The sequence below is a fragment of the Giraffa tippelskirchi genome, chromosome 10, assembly GCF_054371585.1.
Source record: "Giraffa tippelskirchi isolate mGirTip1 chromosome 10, T2T-mGirTip1v1.2.pri, whole genome shotgun sequence".
Classification (NCBI taxonomy): domain Eukaryota; kingdom Metazoa; phylum Chordata; class Mammalia; order Artiodactyla; family Giraffidae; genus Giraffa; species Giraffa tippelskirchi.
The window spans coordinates 20100432-20126515 of NC_137284.1; the positions used below are offsets into that span (position 1 = coordinate 20100432).

At 41.4% G+C, this 26084-nt stretch overlaps 1 protein-coding gene and 1 long non-coding RNA gene across 12 annotated transcripts in view; one reads left to right on the forward strand and one right to left on the reverse strand.

Annotated features, from left to right (window-relative positions):
* The window catches only part of FEZ1 (fasciculation and elongation protein zeta 1), a 55341-nt gene that overhangs the window by 26627 nt on the left and 2630 nt on the right, over positions 1–26084 (forward strand). For 6 of the 11 annotated variants that reach the window (XM_081535135.1, XM_081535134.1, XM_081535133.1 and 3 more), the window contains 7 exons: positions 558–657; positions 12379–12465; positions 14383–14551; positions 17667–17938; positions 18948–19028; positions 21270–21345; positions 25504–25569. In XM_081535135.1, the coding sequence (XP_081391261.1) occupies positions 558–657; positions 12379–12465; positions 14383–14551; positions 17667–17938; positions 18948–19028; positions 21270–21345; positions 25504–25569 (851 nt within the window). The remainder of the gene's footprint in view (positions 1–557; positions 658–12378; positions 12466–14382; positions 14552–17666; positions 17939–18947; positions 19029–21269; positions 21346–25503; positions 25570–26084) is intronic. The other 5 variants (XM_081535140.1, XM_081535141.1, XM_081535139.1 and 2 more) reach the window with 1 other exon arrangement.
* LOC145523917 (uncharacterized) lies at positions 12964–25720 on the reverse strand. Its single transcript, XR_014066963.1, has 3 exons — positions 25286–25720; positions 15625–15799; positions 12964–14667 (listed from the first exon to the last, which is right to left on the reverse strand). It is a non-coding gene; the product is annotated as an uncharacterized LOC145523917 (long non-coding RNA).

The following is a 26084-nucleotide window of genomic DNA, read 5'->3' on the forward strand; positions in this document are numbered from 1 at the left end:
GGAAAAATATCCACATGTAAGTGGATGCTCACAGTTTAAACTCGTGTTGTTCAAGGGTCAGCTGTGTCTATAAACCGGACGATGACCCTGTTCTTAATGAGTTTGAGCCAGAAAATCTGCCCAGATCAGTCTGTCTCTCCCTTCCTCCCTCTTCCTCTCATTCTTCTCTGCCCGTAAGAAAGGAAACATGGATGTTTCTTAGGTTCACGGGACAGGAGCCATTTGGTTGAGGGGCAGATTTAGTTTTGGAGTAGTTTCTTCATTGTCAGCAGTGTTTTAATTGTAGACGCTACCATTGGTATCTCAATGGTGAGAAATTCCTCCTTTTTTTTTTTTGGCCCTGAAGTTCCTGGCTAGGGTCCATTCTCTTGGCTCCTTCTCTCCTGGTAGTGCCTGAAATTCAGTTTTTAAGCTGCTTCACTCCTACATGCTGGAAGGCAGATGATCTCAGCCTGGCACACACAGAAGCCTCTCTCCTCCCCCGGCCTAGCTCTTCCTTCCTCCAGGCGGGGCCAGGCCACAGATGTGCGCTAATGAGAGCTTCTCTTTGTTTACAGGGTTTGGGATGCTCTGACAGACAATTACATCCCTTCACTCGCAGAAGGCTGGAGGGACCCAAACATGGAAGCTCTGAATGGCAACAACTCTGACACCGAGGTACCTCTGGGGCCCCTAAGTTAACAGGGCTTGAGGAGCTGTGGATTCCAGTTTAAAAAAATTTTTTTTTAAAAAGCATCCAGTAACTCAGCAGTCTTCCCCATTATGTAACGAAGCTGAGAAGGCAGGGATTGTGGAGGAAGTGAAAAGTAAGATGAAGGAGGACATCCAGGGCATATGAGGTGAATGGAATGATTGTAAAATAGTGTAAATGCAGGTCACTTCTGTTGCTCATCTGTGTCCTACAACGTGCAGAATTAGGTGATCTGAAGTAAGACAGGAGGGTGAGTATCACAGGCTTCTTTGGTTGAAAATGATGGTTAAAAAAAAAAATCAGGGTTTTCCATCTAAAACGAACAGTTCAGTCCCATCAAAAAACAGTATTGACAACATGCATGGATGAATTCCTTTGCTGTCCACCTGAAACTGTCACAACGTTGTTAATTGGCTATACTCCTATATAAAATAAAAAGTTAAGAAAAGGAGTATTGACAGACTTGTAACAAGCTCAGGGCCTGGCTAATGGCCACAGTTGGGGCCCAGATAATAAAGAAGTTGTCATGCAATAGAGAGCAATTCTTTTTTTTTCATGTATTTTTTATTGGCATATAATCGCTTTACAATGTTGTGTTAGTTTCTGCTGTACAGCAGAATGAATCGACTTTATGTATATATATCCCTTCCCTCTTGGGCCTCCCTCCCACCCTCTAGGAGGGATTCTTTATGAAACTCAACCAACTAGGCATGCATATGACTGGACCTGAGTCATAGTCTGTGGTTACTGACACCAAAGAAGAAAGTAGCCTACAGGCTTCTGAAAAAAGCAGTAAAGAGAATACTTGTTTTGAGTTGATTTGCATAGGTTACAGGAGCTCCAAAATGCCCCTCCTAGCTGAATATATGTGTAGAAAAGTATTATTAAATAATATAATGGCTCTGTCCTTGCTCAAAGCCTTGTTCTACGCTGCTTAGTTTTCTAGTTTTAGCTGCAAAGCAGATCTGACAATTCCCTATCAAGAAGTGCTGTCACGATTCTGTGGGCTCAGCAAACGAGGGAGGGAGGTGGATCTAATCTTTCTAGGTGCTCCAGGATTGAGTCCAGGGAAGGGCAAGAACCAAATTTCCCTTACCACGTGATATTTCTGTAGACCATTGCCCAAAATAGCACAGCAGAGAGATCAGCAATCAGTTGATTTGTTGAAAGGTGGCTCTATAGAGCCTTTCTAACTCTTCTAATAATTAGCTATTCAAAATACTCAGAACCTTGAGGCTTCATTGACTGGGCAAAATAGACTTGGAATCTCAGAGATTTGCTACAACCCTACTTAGCATGGATGTAGGATGTCTCAGGTCCTGTTTTGAACTCCTGAGTGCTTTTTTTTCTCTTGCAGTGCTTATATGGATAGTGTTGAGTCCTCACCCAAAATGCAAAGGAGAAGATAAGCAGTAATAGAGTAAATCTCATTACTGAAATGAAATCAGGCCTGTCGTGGTGCAAAAGGCAGATTTTGCTTTATTATCTCCTTTGTCACCTTTCTAACTCATTTTGTGGATTAAGCCAAAAAAATATGTAAGATAGCCTCCCCTTCAAAAGGACTCTAATTTATCCTCACTTGCAGATTTCCCTCAAGAGGGTTAGTATTTCAGGGAAAACTGAATGTCCCTGGGAAAGATGATCTTGATCTTCTCATAGAATTTTCTCCATCTAACCCACGGTAAAGGACGGGATAGCAATAATGGGTGGATTAAAGCTGTTTTATTTCCACCTCCTTTATTATCTATGTTTATTACGTAGAAGCTCTTTTCACTGACCTTAGTTTAAATGACTTGCTATGTTACCAATGCTCTGTATTCCTTCTGTAGAACATGGTGACCAAACACCCTTGGCATGCAGTGTCCCCGTGGCTGGTCAGCCTCTCTCCAGCAAGTCCTCTTACTTCTACTTCTACTTAGTTCACTGCCAAGGATCAGTTATATTTGCTTTCAAACCTGTTCATGCTTGTCCTTGTGACTATAAACAATTTAATGAAATAGAAGCTGTAGGGTTATGACTGCAAAGAGAGTCATCTTTGCTTTTATAAAATCGAAGTAACACGTGTACGTAATTTTAAAAGTCAAATCATACTTTTAAAGTAATAGGAGACTTAACAAAAATACATACAGTAGCCCCTGACTTACCTTTCCCTGTTCCACAGAGGCAGCCACATCTACTGTTTTTAGTTATTTTTTGGCAGGTATATACAGTTTCCTAAATAACACTTTCATATTGCTATTTCTTTGATTATTTAAAAAAGCAATTTTGTTTGTTATCTATTATGGAAGAGAAAATTTAATTCTTTTGCATCACCTCAAATACTCCCATTTGGCCTTCCCTCTTGTCACCAATTTGTTGTTAAATCAATCTTATGTATATATACTGGGCTTCCTGGTGGTTCAAATGGTAAAGAAGCTGTGTGCAATGCGAGAGTGCTGGGCTTGATCCCTGGGTTGGGAAGATCCCCTGGAAAAGGGAATAGCTACCCACTCGAGTATTCTTGCCTGGAGAAACCCAAGGACAGAGGAGCCTGGTGGGCTGCAGTCCATGGGGTCAGAAAGAGTCGGACAGGACTGAGCGAGGCAGAGGAGGAGGATATATACACACGAGTATAACTGAGTAAATACTCTTTGTTGCTGAATCATGGAGTTTAAAAAAAAATACTTCCTCTCTTAACTCAGAGTGAAAAATTGCCTTGGTTTTCATTTGCTTAGTTTCCTGTACATCTATCATTAGTTCACCTCCAAATTCTGAGTGAACTCTAAATCTCATATATATTTTTTTCAATCAGATAGTCTTTTAATTCAATTTTTAAAAAATCAAAACTAGTACCCTCTATCTTTCTTCTATAAACTAATATGATTGTATTCTAGATCTAGTGCACAGCTCTTGTCTTGGGAATTCTTGCCTCTCTCTCCTGTCCTGACTGCTGTATTTTTATCTTTCTGGGTGTATTCTCTTGTTCTGGTGAAAAAAAATTCAGTATATTCTTAAGAAAGGGTAGAAGGAATGTATTTGTTAGAATAGATGCGAGTGTTTTTATTTTCCTGTCATACACTTGACTGAGACTTGGACTTGATAGAGTTATTTTAGGTTGCAAAGGAATATTTATGCAGAATTGCATAGTACCATTCTCTTATCTTTCAGCTTTCAGTTACTATTGAGAAACCCCAAATCCATTCTGATTCTTTGTCTTTTATATGTGACTCTCTTTTGGTTCTCTTTAGAAGCTTTGAGGATATTCTCTTTTTCCTTTCTCATTTCTTTTACAGTAATGTGCCTTAGAGTGAGCTGTATTTTTTCATCCATTCTGCTTTATACTCCGTGGGCCCTTTCAACCTGGAAGCTCATGAATTTAAATTGTGGGATGTTTTCTTGTTATTTCTCTGAAGACAAATTATTTCTGTTTTCTGCCTCTATTGAGATGATTATATAGTTTTCTCCTTTATTATGTCAATGTGATGAATTACATGAATTGATTTTCAAATGTTAAATCAACCTTGCACTCTTGAGATTAAACTCACAGCTTTACTGAAGGATAATTGGCATGCAATGAACGGCACATGTTAAACTGTGCACTTTGCTAGGTTTTGACTTGTGTTTATGTCTGTGAGACCATCACAAGATATCAAGCAAGATAGCGAGCATGTCTACATGTCCATCACTGTTCCTTTCACCCCCTATCTTCAGGCAACCTGCTTGTGTCACTATAGATTAGTTTGCATTTTTCAGAATTTTGTATAAATATAATTGTGAAGCATGCACTCTTTTTGTCTTTTTTTAAAATTCAGTATAATTATCTAGATATTCATTCATTTTATTGCATGTATCTACATTCATTCCTTTCTATTGCTGAGTAGTATACCATTATATGGATATACCATAATTTTCTTATTCATTCACCTGTTAATGGGCATTTGGGTTGTTTCCAGCATTTGAATATTGCAAATAAAGCTATTATGAACATTCTGGTGTAAGTCTTTTTGTGGACATATGTCTCTGTTTTTCTTGGATAAAAACCTATGAGTGAAATGGCTGGGTCATATTGTAAGTGTATGTTTCACTTTTTAAGAAACTGCCAAACTGTGTTCCAGTTTAGAACTCAAATTACCCCACCAACCCTTGGCATGCACAGTCTTTTTGATTTTAGTCATTTGAGTGGGTATATAGCAGTGTCTTATTTTGATTTTAATTTGCATTTCCCTGATAATATATGATGTTGAGCATCTTTTCATGTGTATCCTCTTTGGTGAAGTGCCTGTTTAAATCTTTTGCCCATTTTCTTAGTGGGCTATTTGTGTTATTATGGAGATGTTAGAGTTCCTCATGTTAAAAGAGAAAATGAAGCATATTAAATTTTTGACAGTTTATTTGAGCAAAAATCTGTTAAAATCTGACAGTGCCAAACCCAAAGTGGTTAACAGTGCTCCACCCACAGGAATTAGAGGAAGGACTTTTTCAGAGAAGAGGTGGATGCAAAGGAAGGAAATAAGTTGATTGGCTCTAGCTTGAGTGGTTGTATTATTTGGGAAAATCTGATTGGCTGTTTGTGAGTGGTTGTTTGGTTTGATTCTTAACCTTGAAGCAGTAGAGGTTTTGGTTTTGCTCTGCTTAGGAAGCTCCTGAAGCATTGAAGTCAGCTTAGCCTAATGGTCTCTTTGTTTAATTAATTTAACACATACATTCTAGATATAGGTCCTTTGTTTGTTGTATGTTTTGTGAATGTTCTTTTCTTGTCCATGGATTTAGTTTTCTTGTCTAAGAAAGTTAAAACTTTCTTAACATTATCTTTTGAAGAGCAAACGTTCTTTTAAATGAGATAAAATCCAATTTATTCAGTTTTAAAAAACAGCTTGTGCTTCTCATGTAGTATTTAAGAAATTGCCAAGCCCAACATCACTAAGGTTTTTTCTTATCTCCTAGAAGTTGTGTAGTTTTAGCTTTTATATGATTTGTGATCCATTTCAAGTTAGTTTCTGTATAGGGTGTTAGGCTAGGTCAGTGTTCATTTTTTGTGCATGGGTATGGCAGTACTCTTGCCTGGAAAATCCCATGGATGGAGGAGCCTGGTAGGCTGCAAGCCATGGGGTTGCTAAGGGTTGGACACGACTGAGCGACCTCACTTTCACTTTTCACTTTCATGCAATGGAGAAGGAAATGGCAACCCACTCCAGTGTTCTTGCCTGGAGAATCCCAGGGACGGGGGAGCCTGGTGGGCTGCCGTCTATGGGGTCGCACAGAGTCCGACACGACTGAAGTGACTTAGCAGTGGCAGCAGCAGCATGGCTATCTAGTTGTTTCAATACAATTCATTGGAAATATTACCTTTTTCATATTTAATTGTCTTGGCATCTTTGTTGAAAATCAACTGACCTACATGTGTGGACCTATTTCTGAATTCTCTATTATGCATCTACCTGAATACCAATACTCTACTGTCTTTGTTACTGTAGCTTTATGGTAATATCTTGATAGAAAGCATATGTCTTTCCCCTTTGTTCTTTTTTTTCAAAGTTGCTTTGGCTATTTTAGGTCCTTTGCATTTCCATATAAATTTTGGAGTCACCTGATAAATTTGTACAAACAAACTTGCCAGAAGTTCAGCTGTGATTGTGTTACATCTATAGAACAATTTATATATATAGATCAATGTTTTACGTTAATGTGATGAATTACTGCACTGGGTCTCCACTGCTGCGTGCGTGGGCTTTCTCTAGTTGTGGTGAGCAGGCTTCTTATTGCGGTGGCTTCTCTTGTTGTGGAGCACAGGCTGAAGGTGCTCAGGCTCAGTAGTTGCGGTGCAGGGACTTAGTTGCTCTGTGGTATGTGGGATTCTCCTGGACCAGGGATCGAATCTGTGTCGCCTGCATGGGCAGGCAGACTCTTATCCACTGTGCCACCAGAGAAGCCCCTTGTTAATATTTTATTAAGGATTTTTGCGTCTATGTTGATAGGACTCTTCTAGTTTTCTTCTCTTGTAATGTCATAAAATGAGTTAGAAATTTTTCTTCTATTTTCTGAAAAAGTTTCTGTTATGTTGGTATTATTTCTTCCTTAAATGTTTGATTGACTACACCAGTGAAACCATCCTTCTCTGTGAAAGTTTTTGATTACCGATTTAATTTCTTTAATAGATATAAGGCTATTCAGATTTTTCCATTTCTTGCTGATTTTCTTTAATTTTGGTAAATTGTGTTTTTCAAGGAATTTATTCATTTAATCTAAGTCATTGAATGTGCTGACCACAAAGTTGTTTATGATGTTCTCTTATTCTTTCAATGTTATAAGAGCTAGAGTGATGTTCCCTTTTTTATTACTGATATTGTTGATTTGTGTTTTCTCTCTCCTTCTGTCCATTCCCCTCACCCCCACTGCATCAGTTTATGTATTATTAATTTTTCCAGAGAACCACTTCTTTTTTTTTTTCCTTTGGTGTTTTTTCATTTTCTGGTTTGTTTATTTCTTCCCTTAACTTTATTGTACCCTTCTTTGTACTTAAACTAGGGTTTTGCTTCATCCTTCATTTCTTTAAGCTTCTAAAGATGGGAGCTTGGGGATTCCTTGGTGACTCAGCAGTAAAGAATCTGCCTGGCAATGCAAGGGACTCGGGTTTGATTCCTAAGTCAGGAAAATACCTTGAGAAGGAAATGGCAGCCCACTCCAGTGTTCTTGCCTGGGAAATTCCATGGACAGAGGAGCCTGGCAGACTATAGTCCATGGGGTCGCAAAGAATCGGACATGACTTACTGCCTAAAAGCAACAACAAAGGTGGGAGCTTAGGTCATATTTCAAACTTAGAAAAAATGATCTTGTTCCATTTGGGCTGCTATAACAAAGTACCACAGACTGGGTGGCTTATAAACAACAGAAATTTACTTCTCACAGTTAGGGAGGCTGGATATCCACAATCAGGGTGTCAGAATGGTTGGTTCTGTTAAAGGGCCTCTTCCAACTTGAAGACTGACAACTTCTGGCTGTGTCCTCACAGGACACATGGTGCAAGGGAGCTCTGGGAGCCTCTTTTATAGGAATACAGACCCATTCATGAGGGTCCCACCCTCCCCAGCACCTCCCCAAGGCCCTACCTCCTAATGCCATCATACTGGAGGCTAGGATTTCAACATACAGTTGGGAGGACACAAACATTCAGAACATAGTCATAACACAAGCATCTTAAAACAGGAAAATTTTAAGCATTTCCTCAACTTAATCCACAATTTTAATATGCTATGTTTTCATTATCATTCAGTTCAGAATATTTTCCATTTTTCTCTTGTGCTTTCTTCTTTGGCCCATGGGTTATTTAGAAAAATGTTTATAGATATCATTTTGTCATTGATTTCTAATTTAATTTAGTCAGAGAACAAAATCTGTACAAATAAATCTTTTAAAATATATTGAGATTGATTTATGACCAAGCATATGTTGTATCTTGATGAATGTACTATGCGCCATTGAGAAGAATGCTTATTTTGCGATTGTTTGTTGTGATGTTTTGTACAGGTCAACTAGATTAAGGTGGTTTATACTATTGTTGGATTCTCCTATATCCTGATTTTTTTGTCTCTCTGTCTTATCAATTATCAAGAAAGAAGTGTTAAAATCTCCAATTATTAATATTAAATCATGGATTTGTCTGTTTCTTTCTCTGGTTCTGTTAGTTTTTGCTTTACATATTTTGAAGATCTGTTATTAACTGCACACACTTTTATTATTGTTATGTCTTCCTGATTGACCCTTTTATCATTATGATATATCTTTCAATTTTGTTTATTTATTTATTTTTGGCTGTGCTGGGTCTTCGTTGCTGTGCAGGCTTTTCTTTAATTGCAGAGAGCAGGGGCTATTCTCTGTATGTGGTGCATGGGCTTCTCACTGCAGTGGCTTCTCTTGTTATGGAGCATGGGCTCTAGAGCACAGGATCAATGGTTGTGGTGCACGGACTCAGTTGCTCTATGGTGTGTGGGATCCTCCCGGACCAAGGATCAAACCTCCCCGTGTCTCCTGCATTGGCAGGTAGATTTGTTACCCCCGAGCCCCTAGGGAAGCCCTGAAATATCCTTCATCTCTGGTAATACTCCTTGTTTTGAAATCTACTTTGTCTGATATGAATTTAACCGCAACAACTTTCTTTTGCTGTTAGGTAAACATTTTTTCAATCCTTTTACTTTTCACCTATCCATGTCTTTAAAAATATATCTTTTATAGATTGTATGTAGTTGGCTCTTTTATATTTAGTCTAACAACGATGATTTATGCTTTTTAATCTATTGTGTTTAGTTCATTTGCATAGTGTTTAATTCATTAACTTTTAACAGTAATAGTTTGTGTTTAGGCATACCATCTCGCATTTCCATTTGTTCCATCTGGGTTTTTCTTTTATTGTTTTTATTCCTGTTTCACCTTCTCTGCCTTCTTTTGGGTTAATCTAATACTTTCTGGTCTTCCATTTTATTTCTACCATTGGATTTTTAGTTATACTTCACTATACCTCTTTTATTAATTTTAAAATATTTTTTAAATTATGAAAATATGATAACACTTTCATATTATCATATCATATCGTATGAAAGTATACTATGAAAGTTTACAGGAAACTTGAAAAATACAGAACAAGGTTACATATAGTCCCACTATATCTTAAATTATTTTTTTAAGTAAATAATTTAAGATTTTTAATTGGAATTTCAATATCAAACTCTCAAAAACTAATAAAATGAATATAAGAGAAGTAGAAGAATACAGTAGACCTGAAAAGCACTGTGAACCAATTCAACGCAAGTAAGATTTATTCAATTTTCACACAATAAGGATACAAATTCTATTCAAGTTCCATACAGTGTAAACTAGGAGACACTGGAACATATCCAGGGACATAAAACAAGCTGCAAAAATTTCATGGGATCTGAGGATGTATGAGTTAGGCATTGCTCCCATGTTACCAGGAACTCACAGTAGCTTTCACACGTGTCTGACTCTTTGTGACCCCGTGGACTGTAGCCCGCTAGCATCCTCTGTCCATGGGATTATCCAGGCAAGAATACTAGAGTGGGTTGCTGTTCTCTCCTCCAGGAGATCTTCCTGATCCAGGGATCAAACCTGGGTTTCCTGCATTGCAGATGGATTCTTTTACTATCTGAGTCATCAAGGTAGCCCTCACAAACTAACAGTTCATTTCAAATCTTGTTTTGCCCACACCTGACAAATCAGACTAGTATGCTGTGCATCAGAGAGAAGAGAGAAGGCTCTAATTAGAAGTCGTCCATGCTACTGCCCAGCTTCCATGCTTCCATAATGTCTGAATGGCAAGAAGGGTCAATGCCTAAAAACTCCCTCCCCACCTTCACCAGGAGCCCAGGGGGAGGACTTTGGGAAGGGGGCTGGGGTAGTTGAAAGATGCAGTGTTAACAGCCAGTGAGGTAAACTGGCTAAAATTGGCCGTATCTCAGGAAATGTAAATATTCAATTTAAAAAACAGGTTTACTATGACAAAAATTCTGCTTAGAGACTGACTAACACTGGCTGTCAGATGCTTATATATTATTATAAAAAATAATTATTATAAAATATATTATATAAAATATTATATTATATATTATTATATAAAATATTAATATATTATAAAATATATTATAAAAATAATTATTATATAATTATAAAGTTATAAAATTATATTATAAAACAGTTATTATATATTAATATATTATTAATATATAATAACATATATTATTAATACATATATTATTGATATATTAATATATTATTATATTATAAATATATATAATTGTTATAATTATTATAAAAATTATTATAATTATTATAAAAAATAATTTTCAAACAAGAAAATAAAACTTTCTGAGCAGGAGCCTAACTCCTACCACAGGACTTCCTAGCCCTAAAGAAAGTTCTACCATGAGAGAGTAGTTGTGAAGAAGCCATGGCTACAGGAGTTTCCTTCTGCACAGCTGGAAGCTGTGGGAAACAGGCATGTACCACAGGTGGTGGACTTGGCAGAGAGAGGAACATATGGGTTCGACAGCAGAAATAGATGTCACCATCTGGCACAAAGGCCCCTCAAATAATCCCATTACCTCGCTGTCCTACCCCTTACCCAGGTTGAGAGCAGATGGCCTTTGAGATGTATGTGAGGTTTTTTTTTTTTTTAATGACTTAGTCCTGGTTTTAAGCAAATGTAAATAGAAGGCGATAGGTTGTTGTTGGGGGTGCCTGCCAAGGTAGGGTTTAAGGAAACTGGGGAGATGTTTCTGAGGATGGATTCCCTCTGACATGACTGCTTGGGCGGGAACCAGGGTGTTTCCTGGGGGTGCTAATTAGAACAGGAAACATGTAATCCCTAGCAGTCAGACAGACCAGCGTGCCAGCTGTTGGTGTGCAGGTGAAATTGATTCCTGGATGAGAGGTGTCTGCAGAAAGATTTCCTGGAGGCACTTCTTGCCAGGCTGGAGATGACTTTCAAATGAGACTCCTGGACACAGACAACTTGTTAGTTTGTTTAGCGACTTGTTGTTCAGTCACTCAGTCGGGTCCTACTCTTTGCGACTCCACAGACTGCAGCACTCCAGGCTTCCCTGTCCATCACTGTCTCCTGGAGTTTGTTCAAACTAATGTCCATCGAACTTGTGATGCCATCCAATCATCTCATCCTCTGTCTCCCCCCTTCTCCTCCTGCCTGCAATCTTTCCCAGCTTTGTGCTTATTTTGTGCAGGATTTGACCATCAGTACCAGGCTATGGCCTCTTGGGACATGGGTAGTAAAGTTAAACACATTGAGAATACCTTGCTGGGCTTCAACATCTAGAACCTCAATGGTTGTTGACTATCAGTCTTGCTTGGGATAGAATTTTGGAGGCAGTGCAAATATTTCAGTATTTGCTGTTGCTGTTGGAGTTTGTTCCTTGGTCTGTGTGGTCAGGTTGTTCCATGGCGTGTCCCGTGGAGCTCTGACACATCCTTCATCAGCTATGACACCGTGCCTAGATTCCAACAACATGATGACTTTTTGTCAGATTTTAAAAGCATGACTATTTGGGCTGGAACAACTCACCCTTTATAATGTCTGTATTCTAAGTGGCTTCAGTTGTATCTGACTCTGTGTGACACTATGGACTGTAGCCCACCAGGCTCCTCTGTCCATGGGATTCTCCAGGCAAGAATACTAGAGTGGATTGCCATGCCCTCCTCCAGGGAATCTTCCCGACCCAGGGATCAAACCCGTGTCTCCTGCATTGGCAGGCAGGCTCTTTACTACTAGCACCATCTAAAGTAAAATCTGGAAACAGAGTCTCAGTTGAAACTCCTTATATAAACAAATGTGCCTTTGCTGCAGGAGTAGGTTGCCATTATTATTCACCTTGAGAAGGTTCCTTGTTCACCTGAAGATGACCTGTCTATGGGTTAAACAACTATGCTGCTCCCCTTGGGTGAGAATGGTGCTGGCCACACATGCCTTACTGTCTTTTTCTGACCATGTTGGACCCAGTGATGTATGCTGTACGGACAGAGTATTCTTGGAATTGAATGAAACTTTGCACACCTCTCAGATTCTCTCTTTACACAGTAGGTGGCCAGGGTGGCCTCTGTCAGTGCCATCTGTTCTAGAGACTGGAGAGATTCCTAGTTCTGCTGATGGTCAATCAGAATTCCATCCCCCCTATTACCCCTTTCAGATCCATGAGAAAGAAGAGGAAGAGTTCAATGAGAAGATTGAACGTGATTCTGGAATCAATGAGGAGCCTCTAATCACAGCAGATCAGGTATGATTATGTCTTGGTTCTTGGGACTTTTAGTTCTTTTGATAGAGAAAAAGTTTGAGTACGCACTTGCCACATCCCTTTATGGTGACAGAAAAATGTATGGTCTTGTGGTGGCTGTGTCATGACTGAGAGTGTGTTTGATAAGGGATTGCATGTCTCTCTAAGACTCAGTTTACCCACCTGCAGTAAATGGGAATGTAACTCCTGACATGTGCGTCAGCTGGGGTCCGTGTTTGGTAACAGCCAGAGAGGGGCCCAGTGTTTACTGCCTTCATTTCCTGCTAAGCCTTTTTATTGCAACTCATTGTACTTGGTGTCAAGACACTTAAACAAGGGTCCCAAATCCTTGTTCTCACGAGAATAGAAATGACAGATGAGGCTTTCAAGTGATGGATATTTTCTCATATTTCATAAAACATTGAAAATGTTGAACCTTCCCAAAAGAGTCTTAGAAACACTCATTTGGTAAAAAAAAAAAAAAAAAAAAAAAAACAGATCTAGTGCTTCACATTTTATTGACTTACTTACATTTTGGTTGTAATAATTTGTTACTTAGGGAGAATACTCCTGGGTCTCTGGATTCCTCATTCAACCCTTCAGTCAACAATTATTTATGGGCACTTGCTTTGAGCAGGCACCTTCCAAGCATTTTCACAGAGAGATTCTGAAAAAGCTCTACCAGGAGCCTTTGGTGCCAGAAAGTGCTTTTCAGTAAAAGGAACTCTTTCATATTTGTGGAGAAGGGTGGGATATAAACAGATAAGGATCAAGAGATTAAAGGGAACTGGATTGAAAAGAAGAGGCGTGAGCAGTTATTCTTGTGAATTTCAGAAGGAAATACAGTTCAGTAATCCAAGTTCAATGATAACGACTCTGAGGGAAAGAGAAACTCAGCCATAAAATTCCAAAGCGGGGTCGTGTCATTTGCTTGTATTCCATGAATGGCTTAAGTATCCCCTAAATTTGTGAGTGGAGATGGGAAAGCTTCGGAATAAAGTGGAAATTATTCCAAAGGGGGAAACTCTAAGTGCCTTTATCTTTGGTCCAGCCTAACATTAAGGAACCCTCTTCAACGACCAGTGGCCTTGGAGCCGGATCCCATCACAGCATCGAACACAGACAAATATATAGATGTTCTGTTCTGACCAGACTCATCAATGGCTCCTTCCAAAGAAGTAGTCTTTGCTCATTCCCTTTTCTTCCTGTGTGAACAATTAGTGTCCAAAGTCTTGTGCATTGTTCAGTAGTTCACCCTTTTCCCTTTTGGCAGTTACCTAATTTTACTCTCTTCTTCCAGAAGCAGTCCCCTGCAAGAGTGTAGATTATAGCTAAGTTTCTTACCTATTTTCTGCTGTCCAGACCCTACTTATTCTATTATTATTTAATTGCCTTTATTTGCACTTGTTGGCCAGCTTTAGTTCTTGTCTTGGTGAATTCTGGAGGTAGAGCTCTTTTCCTCTATGTGAAAAGCAGTACATGAGTTTGAGCTGTCCTAGGAACACTGCCATTTCCGGTCATAAGCATCATCACAATGAATGGACTGGATTTTGTGTTCGAGTTGGATGAAATATTCTCCCACTTAGGAAGAAAGTGCTCAGCAAATTGAAGTAAATGTTCCCTTCCAGGCAGCTCTGCTTTGTTTCCTGAAAGAGCAGTTTATTTCCAATAAAGCACTCATCTAAATGGTGTTCTTGGAAGAGGTTTGACGTTAAAAGAGGACTTTGCATTAAAGGGAGAGTGTTTGCAAGCCTTCGGTCAGATCTATTTTTATTATTATTCAATATTTATTAAGTAACAATATTGCTTTAGGAATTTTACAAAGACAGCAAATTAGACACATCCTTCAGTGATCATCGTTCATGCTGAGATGTCCCTGCAGCAGAGAAGAGTGAGAGGTCTCTTGTGTACCCTCTTCAGGTGATTGAAGAGATTGAGGAAATGATGCAGAATTCCCCTGACCCTGAAGAGGAAGAGGAGGTCTTGGAAGAGGAGGATGGGGGAGAAACCTCCTCCCAGGCAGACTCGGTCCTCCTGCAGGAGATGCAGGCCTTGACCCAGACCTTCAATAACAACTGGTCCTATGAAGGTGAGGGTCCTGGGGGTGGACTTGCGAAGGATGAACTCAGCTCTGCCGGGTAGGACATGTGCTTTACATGCCACTAACGGAGCCTTGCACTTAGGGAGTTGACATCACTGTTCTTACTGTGTATCAGTAGAGAAGTTCGCATCACAGAGGGTGGGGAGGAGGCAATCGAGCAAAATTAAAATGGTAAAATGAACCAGAGAGCAAGAATAAGTATAGGAGATCTGAACTCACTATTCAAAATGATGTTTCCCTGGTGGGCTTCCCTGGCAGTCCAGTGGTTAAGACTCTGCACTTCCAATACAGGGGGTGCGGGTTCATTCCTGGTTGGGGACTAAGTTCCCACGTGCTGCACAGTGCACCCCCCAAAAAAACCCACATAATGCTACCATAAAGTCAATGAAAAAAATCTACAAACAGTAGTGATAATGATAGCTCATATACTTAGAGAGCTTTGGAGTGCCAAAGCCTGTTCTGAAACTTTGTACACATAATCTCATTTCATCCCTGTAGCAACCCCATTAGGACTGAGCTAACCGAGTTTCTGGACGAGTAAGTGACTTGTTCGAGGCCGTTGTTGGGGAAATATGATTTAAAAACAATATCTCCTCCCCACCAGGGAAACCTTTTCACAGAAGTAGAGGAGAAAGGAAACAATTTGGTTATCAAACAACCATTAAGCCAGAATATGGTGCGTATCACAGTTCAATCAGTTCAGTTCAGTCACTCAGTCGAGTCCAACTCTTTGTGACCCCATGAACTGCAGCACGCCAGGCTTCCCTGTCCATCACTAACTCCTGGAGCTTGCTCAGACTCATGTCCATCGAGTCGGTGATGCCACCCAACCATGTCATCCTCTGTCGTCCCCTTCTCCTCCCGCTTTCAATCTTTCCCAGCATCAGGGTCTTTTTTAGTGAATCAGTTCTTCGCATCAGGTGGCCAAAGTATTAGAGCTTCAGCTTCAGCATCGTCCTTCCAATGAATATTCAGGACTGATTTCCTTTAGGATCGACTGGTTTGATCTCCTTATCACAGTCATCCACTAAAGGGCTTAAAAAACCAGAAAGAAATCTCACCTTTACCTACAGGCGACTGGACACAACCCATTACATTGAGGAAGTTGTGCAATTTGGACTCAGGTGACAAGTGAGGCCCCCGTTTTGTTTCTTGGTGATGACTTTTCAAAGCAGTGGCTCCCAGGTCCTTGAGGAAACATTCCTGAGTCCTGAGACTGGCAGGAGGTATATTTAGCTGTGAAAATGAATGACACACATATGAAAAGGACAGAGAAAGAGATTCTGGAAGAAAAGGGAGGGAAGGGAGAGGAGAAGTCTCTTCCCTTATTTTCAACAGGGAGAATCAAGCCTCTTTTTTTTTTCCCATCATGTGGCATGTGGGATCTTAGTTCCCCAACCAGGGATTGAATCACACCCCCAACAATGGAAACATGGAGTTTTAACCACTGAACCAACAAGGAAGCCCCAAGCCTCTTATTTTTGATGCATATTTGCCCCTACACCACCTTCAGGTCATAAGGGGTGGAGCCAAAATTTGAAGGCAGGCAGGTTAGCTGCAGAGTCCACACTCTTAATTTGCATATCGTATTAACTCTCTGACACAGGTTTGTAGTAATTATGATCCTGCAAACAAAGAGACGGATGAAGCGTGAAATTAAAAGATGTAACACCAGTGGCAAAAACGGGTATAAACTTATCAATCTGTAGGGATAATGGTAACCATGCTGCTGGAAGGGCCACGTAACCATGCTGCTGTTAAGCAGCAGGACTTAACAGACAACAGAGAGGGAAGGCAGGATGGTCAGGGTATAAAAGTCCAAACTCTGATTAGAATAGTGGCCAAAACAGAGGCGTGTCCTGAGGGGCCGAATCCTGTAAGTAAAACTGTGGCTCCAGAGAGTGGAGGCAGGGTGATGTTAGCAGAAAGAATCTGTTGGGAGCCACGGATTTGGCCCCAGCGCTGCATTCACAGCTGCTCCAATCAAGCCATTCTCTGCCACACAAAGGTCCCATACACAGAACTGCTCAGTGAAAGACTGGGGAAAACAGCTGAAACGCAGAGTGAAATGGCAAAAACAGAAGGAGGAGGACAACTCCAAAGAGTGAATTAAAGGAGAAGGTTGAAGTAAGTCAGCAAATATCCCGGGCAGAGCAGGGAACGGAAAGAGATTCTGATTCTGATGAAGAAACAAAAGATACCGTTAGAAAGGAGCACATTCGAAAAGATGTTCCTGAATCTACTTTAAATGAAGAAGTCTGAGGGGATAAGAATTTAAAATAAAGTGATCTGTGTCCTGTTATCCCAGGTTCCCTTTTCTTTTCTCTGACAGTAGCAGAAGACTCAGTACCAACAGGCCAGGCTTCGTTTTTCCATGCGTGTTGCCTGTCTTTACATGTCTCACGTATTTTTGGACACGTACGCTGTGACACAGGACAGTTGGTATAGAGAGGCCTCAGATCACTCTGCCTGTTTTGCTGTCAGTTCTGTCTTGATCGGGTCTTGGGAATAGACACCACCTCTCTGTTGGTCTTCAACATAGATGTCAAAAATCTTCTTCATGTCCCCCTCCCCCAATTCTTGACCCATTTCACAAGAGAAATATTATATGTGCTCAGTTGCTCAGTCATGTCTGACTTTCTGTGGCCCCATAGACAGTAGCCCGGCAGACTCCTCTGTCCATGGAATTTTCCAGGCAAGAATACGAGAGTGGGTTGCCATTTCCTACTCCAGGGGATCTTCCTCAGCCAGGGGTCAAACCAGCCTCTTTTGTGTCTCCTGCATTGGCAGGTGGATTCTTTACCACTGGCACCATCTAGGAAGCCTGAGAAATATTATAGAGACAGAGGAAAACTAGGGAGACAGAAGAAGGGATCAAAAACCACATGTCTGTCCACCTGCATTTTTGTGGACAGAGTCCACAGGCCTCCCTGGAGGTTGGTTTTTCTCTCCTCTTTGTTTCCCCAAGATGATGTTTTCTTTCACAGTCCATAACTGGCCCTCCCTTCTGGCGTGTGGCTGAATTGTGCAGGTCCTTCTAGGCCCCGGGAGCCTCTCCCATGGGCTGGAGGCAGTGACCTTGCAGGACGGTCTTCCCCTGCAGGCCTGAGGCACATGTCTGGGTCTGAGCTGATGGAGCTCCTGGACCAAGTAGAGGGAGCCATCCGAGACTTCTCGGAGGAGCTGGTGCAGCAGCTGGCCCGCCGGGACGAGCTGGAGTTTGAGAAGGAAGTGAAGAACTCCTTCATCACAGTGCTCATTGAGGTGCAGAACAAGCAGAAGGAGCAGCGAGAACTGATGAAGAAGAGACGGAAAGAGAAAGGGCTGAGCCTGCAGAGCAGCCGGATAGACAAGGGAAGCCAGATGCCTCTCAAGGTAAGAGGACGGCCCGGCACGAGGTCCAGGGGTGCCCAGCTTCTGGGCTCCCCACTGTGGGTCCTGGGACCAGCCCAGCTGTGGCCCCAGACAGACCTGTACTGAGCCATGTCAGCCAGGACACCCTGGCAGACAGTGGGGCCACAAGAGTGAGAAGAGCCCACCCATCTCCTCTGGGCCCCCAGAGGACACCCGGTCTAATTGAAGGAGACAGGATATAACTCTAGAAAAGAAATGAGTACGGCTATGTGCTTTAATAGGCAAGACCCTAGGAAGTGGGGTGAAGGTATTTAGGATTGAGTGGAGTTGTGCCCTGGGACTCTGGGTTCAGAGTCCCTGTTACCACCACAGTTGATAGTCCTGACTCATCTCTTTAGGAGGTCGTTAGAGTGTTTCAAGATCGAAAATTATGACACCTTGTTATAGTGACCGGATTCTTCCAACCAGTGATTCTCAATCAGGGAGGCTCAGCAGAATCATCTAAGGAGATTTCTCAAAATACCTATTTCTGAGTTCTCTCCGAGGCCTACTGAATGGGGCTCTGGGCCTGGGCGTTTTGGGAAAAACTTCCTAGATGAGGACAGGTGCTTCACATCCATCCTTCCCAATGGCTGGGCATTTTGTTTTCTTCCCTGAGACACTTTCATCGTCTTCTGTCCAAGTTTCTCTGTGCTGCTTTATTTTTCTCTTTACATAACAGAGGCTGAAATGAGGAAACTCAGGAGTGCCTGGGTGAGGTGGGGGGGTTGGGTCTTACCACTGGAGGGACTTACTCAGATAAGTCTTTGAGATGCTGCTATTTCTTCTTGCAAAGCGCAGGTTGAAATTTTGGCCTGTCTCGTAGCCCAGGTCTTGTCCTTTACTTTCTAGTTATAAAACCCTGGGGCCCTGATCTGGGATGGTGTGGACGCTGACAGGCCTGGGTAGCTTAGGGAGGACATGGGCGTCCTGGAGTGATGGATACGAGCAGGAAGCACTTGCCCTTCTGAGTCTCACTCCCCTCCCCCAGCGCTTCAGCATGGAAGGTATCTCCAACATCCTGCAGAGTGGCATCCGCCAGACTTTCGGCCCCTCGGGAAGTGACAAGCAGGTACGACCTGTCTCTCTGCTCCCAGTTCCTTCTCAAACTCTTGCCACTTGGTCTCTTCAACAGAGTGGGAGGTGGGGAAACACTAGAATTATCCCAGCATGGGGGCAGATTGGGTGGGTGGGAGGATGTCCTAACAATTTCTTCCATTTGAAGGAGCAGCAGAATGTGTCTTTTTAAAGGCAAATGGTTTTTTGAACTTTAGTATTAGAGGGCATGGTGAAAACTCAACACTCCTTGTAGACCTGTGAGTTCAGTTGCTTTCAAAACAAAATGCATTAAAGAGAACCCGCTTCATGAAAGATGCCATCCAAGAGCTGATTAATTACCTCTATCATACTGGGCTTCCCTGGTGGCTCAGCGGTAAAGAATCTACCTGCAATGCAGGAGTCACAAGAGATCAAGAGATGCAGGTTCGATCCCTGTGTTGGGAAGATCCCCTGGAGGAGGAAATGGCAACCTACTCCAGTATGCTTGGGAAATCCCATGGACAGAGGAGCCTGGCGGACTACAGTCTGTAGAGGTGCACAGAATTAGACACGACCGAAGCGACTTAGCAAGCACACTGGGCTCCTAGCAGAGCCAGTCCCACCAGGACTGCCTCTTCAGCTGCCTTGCTGACTGTAACCCACACTGCAAGGTCTCCAGTTTGGCTTCACTTAATCAATTACTTCCCTGAGAAATGGTTTGCGTTTCTGGCAGTCCGGTGCCTGCCATGTGCTGAGCTCTGTTGCTAGGCCCCCAGGCAGTACATAGATGAGTGAATCCTGGTCCTGCGGCTCATGGAGTGCATAGTCTAACAGAGAAAGTCGGTGTGTCCAAAGACACCTTTGAGATCGTGCACAAAAACTGTGTATGTTTTAGACATGTTCGTGGCCGAATCCTAAGTGTTAGAATTCTGGAACTACAGACTGAGAAGAGATTTTTGTTATTGTTGTTCAGTTGCTCAGTCATGTCTGACTTTTTGCAGCCCCACGCACTGCAGCATACCAGGCTTCCCTGTGCTTCACCATCTCCTGGATCTCTCCCAGGAAGAGATTTTAGGAACATGCAACTTGGTCCCCTGAGTTCACAGAGATAGAAAGAGGGCCCAGAGAGATTAGGCAGTTTTCCCCCAGGCCACACTGCTAGTGGCAAGGCCACATCTAAAACATAAGCCTCGTGGTTGAGAGCTTTTCTCAGTCGTGACGTTAGGCTCCCTCAGAACCTTCCAGGTCCCTCTGGCCAGTGTTTTTGGATAGCCCACTGGACACGTAAGATGATTTTGTTGTAGGAGCACCTCATCTCCACCAGAGGGAGCAAAACCAACATCCCAGACCCTGGGCGGGGTTGAGGTTTTTCTCACTGGTCATTTTGACAAAAGAGAAAGCATTCATTCTCTAGTTGCACTGCAGAGGAGAAGAAAATATCATACGCCCGTAGAATGTTCTCTGCTTTTAGCCTGGAGGATCAAAAGCTCACCAGTATTCCTAAATAATCAAAAAGTTTCTAGTGTCAGAAGACTTTATTAGTTGGAGTGGAAGGACCCTTTTCCTGGCTAATATGATAAAGTCTTACTTTTGGTGGGAGGGAATTTTACTTTCTTTTTTATTTTTTTAAATTATGAAAGTATGATAACATATTTACAGGCGACCTGGAAAATACAGAACAAAGTTACATATAATTCCACTATATATTATAATAATTTTTGAAGTAGATAAATTAAGATTTTTAGTTGGAATTTAAATATCAAACTCTCAAAAATTAATAGAATAAATAGAAAAGTAGAAGGATATAGTAGACCTGATAAGCACTATGAACCAAAATATGGGGGCTATTTTCAAATATCTTTTGATGCTGATTTCTAACATAATTCCATGATGATAGAGCAGACTCTGTTGATTTCAGTACCGTTAGACCACGGCGTTTTTGCCCTTTGCTTAATGTCCCTAGATTTGTTCCAGTGTCTCCTGGTTCATAGTCTATGGGAACTCAAAGACAATTTATATCCTACTGTTTTGTGAGAATTGTATAAATCTTAATTATGATAAAGTCTTCCTTTAAAAGAGACATTTTCCAAAGATGGGGGGAAATCCTGAAACAATGGTGTGCACATTGTCATGGGTGTTGTTGAGAGCATCAAATTTGATGGAGTGCGTGTTTTTTTAGAGAAAAACCCAGGCCCCATGCAAGTTGTCAACCCATATCTCGGCCCTGGGAATGGGGCTTCTGTCTCACGGGCAGCACTCCCTGTTTGTCTCCTAGTACCTGAACACAGTCATCCCTTACGAGAAAAAGGCCTCGCCTCCATCAGTGGAAGACCTCCAGATGCTGACTAACAGTGAGTTCCTCCCGTTCTCAGCCAGATCAACTGCTCATTTCTGTCCCTCTTGCCCTGTGAGTTATACCTTTGGTATCTCAGGCCTGAGGTTTCCTCAGGGCAGTTTCTTTTCTATTTTTGTTACTATTATTATTTTTAATTGGAGGATAATTGCTTTAAAATGTATTGGTTTCTGCCAAATCTGTGCATAACTCATAACTCTCTCTATATACACATATATCCCCTCCTTCCTGAGTTTCCTTCCCACCCCACCTTTAACTTTTTATTTTATATTGGAATACAGTTGATTAACCATATTGTGTTAATTTCAGATATACAACAGAGTGATTCAGTTATTCATATACATGCATCTGTTCTTTTTCAAATTCTTTTCCCAATTAAGTTGTTACAGAATATTGAGCAGAGTTCCCTGTGCTATACAGCAGGACCTTGTTGGTTATCTATTTTAAATATAACAGTGCAGTTTCAATGGATCAAAATGTGCTCCACACCATTGCATCATGTCCCCTACATGGGGCAGAATTAAAGAGCTCTTCAGTGATACCAGGAGCTGCTTTGTCTTTTCCTGGTTCCTGGAAGGGAAGAGACTTGCCAGAAAAAAACGAGCCGATAGAGGAGGTTGAGCGGGGGACTTTCTGTGGTTCGCGCACAGGTCTCAAGGCCGTGCACTGTCCGCCTTGCCTGCAGTTTGAGGTTGCCTTGTGTTCCCAAAGCAGGGAGCTCCTTCTAAGGGACTGACTGTATTTAATGAGAAGCAAGGTTTCTTGGATGGGGTAAGGCTGATGGGGGAGAATAGATTCTGGTTTTCCTCCCAGGCCATGACTCCATTGTCAAGTAATATAAACAAACATTCAGAGCTGTGGGAGCAAACAGCCTGTGATAGAGAGCTTTCTGAAGGCAAAATCTCTCGATATCCATCAGACACTACAACCCGCAAAGGGCTGGGGGCACAGGGTGTTAGCCATCAGTGTCAGCTTGATTTTTTAGGAAGAGAAAAATCCTAGGCTGAGATGTGAGGAAGGGCTCGGTAAATCACAAGGCCATCCATCACCCTGGCAACCGTGCTCTGCATTGAGTAACACACTGACCAGGATGCCTGCTGTTGGATGCGCTTCCTCAAAGGGAATGAGCTGCGGTAGGGCTGTTTGATGCCTAAGGGGAGGGAAGGGGAACTTCATCTGTTTGGCTGAAGAAGATAGATACCTCCTGGGCCCATTGCTTAAAGTGTCCAAAGATTTCATTTTTATCATTTTGGAGAACGAAAGAAGTTTCTGATAAATGGAAATCTTGCCTCCATCAATAGATACCACGTCCTTGAGACCCTGGAAGTTTAAATTCAAAGTGCATCAGCTTCCTCTTAACTCATTTGAAGCTCTTTTATTTGCATAAATATGCACTAAGATTTTTTTTTAATGGGAGCAGATAGAAATGAGCTGACATTTATAGGTGTTTGTGTTTTCACAAGCAGCAAGCGTTTGGAAGATAATTTGGACAAATTACGAAGGTTGATATATGTAGAGCACTCTATCATGCTGTTTTTTAAAAATGAAAGAGCTATAAGTTTATTACAGATACCCATTCAGGAATTCAGTGTGAAATCCTTTCATTTTAATCAAGAAACAGTGGTTTGTGTACACTTTTCAAGTTCATTTAAAAAATTAGGGCTAGAGTATATCCATCGTTTAGAATACTTTGGAAACATAGAAATGTGAATAAAGGAAAATAAATAGCTTCTTTCCCCCTTCACTGTGGTTACTATATGGTGTTTTTCAGGCATAGTATTTTATGTCTTTCCCATATAGTTGGGATTACACAGGCTATTAAATTTCATATCGTGATTTTAGTCACATCAGTTAACATTTGGTTAACATTCTTTTTATGGCTCTCTCTTCTGTCATATAGACATACCACATTCCAATATTTTATTCCTTTAAAAAAAACTGCCAACTTCCCTGAATACCAACTTTCCTGTATGTTATGAGAGTTCTCTTTTTTGGCACATCTGTGTATGGGTTTGTGAATAGTAATTCCTCTTTTCCCAACTCCTGAGTCAAGAACATAGGCCCAAGACTGGCTCTGGGGACTGGACAATTCTTGTAAATTTTGGATTTTGGAGACCACCGTAGTCACATGTTGGCTGGGCTGAGTGCAATTATTCTATTTTTATTGCTATCTTCTTGGTGGGCAGCATTTATTTTAGTCTTCCCATGCCCAGCTGCAATGTATTTTCAGCCTGTTATGTTGAAATGAATCCATGTCTAAAAATACAGAAGAAATGAAACAAACCATTGCCTGAATGGCCTGAGGTCCAGTCTTTTTCTAGACCTGGCCATGGACTCATGCCATCGTCAGGCTCTGTTCCTTACTCCCTCCTGAGTTTTGGAGTCAAGTGGGCTTCCCTGGTGGCTCAGATGGTAAAGAATCCGACTTCAGTGCGGGAAATCTGGGTTCAATCCCGGGGTTGGGAAGATCCCCTGGAAGAGAGAGCAGCTACCCACTCTAGTATTCTGGCCTAGAGAATTCCATGGACAGAGGAACCTGGCAGGCTTCAGTCCATGGGGTCGCAAAGAGTCAGACATGACTGAGCGACTTTCACTTTCCATGACCCTGATTTGCAACTTGTTAAAGTAATCAATGAAGAACAGGACCTGGGAAAGGACTGGGGAGTCCCTCCATTGTCAAGTTGCCTCCTGACCTCAATCATCAGGGCCAGTTGATCTTCAGTGTTTTTTTCACTTGCAAAAAGCAATACATGTGCACACTGCTGTATTTAAAATGGGTAACTGACAAGGACCTACTGTACAGCCCAAGGAACTCTGCTCAAGGTTTTGTGGCAGCCTGGGTGGGAGGGGAGTTTGGGGGAGAATGGATACATGTATATATATGGCTGAGTCCCTTCTCTATCCACCTGAAACTATCACTACATTGGTAACTGGCTATACTCCAATATAAAATTAAAAAGTTAAAAAAATGAAATTAAGTGTAAAGATTATTGTATCCAGTAAAAAAAAAAAACAGTAATGCATGCTCAGGGAAAAAATCTGGACATTATAGAGATATGATGCCAAAGAGAACATCACCTGGGGCCTCATCCTCAGAGGTAACTGCTTTTTAGTTTCATGCACATTCTTCCAGATTTTTTTCTATGAATATTAACATTTATTATTTACTCTTTCAAAATTAATATATTAAGTTCCACAGTCTCCTTTCTTCATTGATAAGTATGTCTTGTATACATACTCATTTCTCTTTTTTTATGAAGCTGTTTGAGACGGCATAGATAGCACATACCAGAGTTTACTTAAGGCATCTATCGATGATGAGATCTCTTGTTGGATACTCCCATCCCTTCCCTTGTTTTTTGATAGTATAAACAAGATCCAGATATTAATATTTTTTGAAGGATTTTCTTACAGAGATGACTTCTGCATCATAAATAATGAATATGAGAAGGTACTTCTTAGTGTAATAACAGAAAAATCTGTTCCAAGAAAAACCTTACGTTTTAATCACTTTCCTATTGTTTGCTTCATATGTAGTTCATATCCCTTTTCAGCAAAAAGTCTGTAAACTCCTTAAAGGTCATCAGTACTTTTGCATTTCTACAAATTCTAGCACTGTACTGGGCATAAAGTAGAAGATATTTGTTGAATTAAATTCATTTGCTCTTAATAAACTGGAGAGGAGAACTTTTCTAATAATATCTGTATGAATAGGACATCTTTAAAGACAGATTTATGAGTTTCAGCAGTGTGACAGCTGTTATTCTTAACATTTGGACTGCATCTGAAAGTTGATTCCTTTTTTAAATTGCTTTATTTATTTTTATGATCATTAAAGACACATACTTCATAGATGATGGGGAAATTACAGATGAGCACACGCATACAAAAAGGAAAGACTAAAAGAAAAAGAGAAAAAAGAGAAAAGAGGACGTCACCTCATCAGTAGGGCTACCCTGATTCTTTTGATGGCTTCTCCTGCACCAGCAGGTGAATGCTGGCTCTTGACAGAGGCTTCTAGACTTTGCTCAACACTCAGCAAGGGTCTGATTTCCTTGGCTCCTCTTTCCTTGTCTTTGGGTTGGTGGATTGTCTGGCCCAGAAGTGAGCTATGTGCCCTGATTCGTCTTGACTCTTCTCTCTCCTCTCCCTCCAGTTCTCTTTGCCATGAAAGAGGATAATGAGAAGGTTCCCACTTTGCTGACGGACTACATTTTAAAAGGTAAGAGCAGCCCAGGTCTCTGGGAACAGAAGTGTCCTCTGGGGCTCCCCTCCCCCAGGGCTCTCGTCGGCCGGCCGGACGCACAGACCCCACACTGTGGGCCTCCCAGAGCCTCCACACTGGGCCAGACCAGGCAGGGCCGGGGAGCTCCGTGGACAACTGTGAGGGGGCCCTTGACTTTGGATGTTGCTAGGACGCCTGAGGAGGAGATTCCGTCACCCCCAAGTCACCAGAGCGACTCCACAGGAAGAGCAGCCAAACCAGTACAAAAGGCTTATTGTTAAAATTCTGTGGAGCTTGGGCTGTTTAGTTGGCAAAAACAAAGCCTCAGGATACCTTTAACAATTTCGACTACTTGAAAGGCAGCAAACTAGGGACATGATTAGCTACATCCTTTTACAGCTATTTTTTGTTTTATCTTTCATTATGGATCATAATTTTTTGTTTCATCTTTCATTTAACACATGTAAAAGTAGAGTGAATGGTATAATGCAGCAGTACCCAGTGTTTTTGGC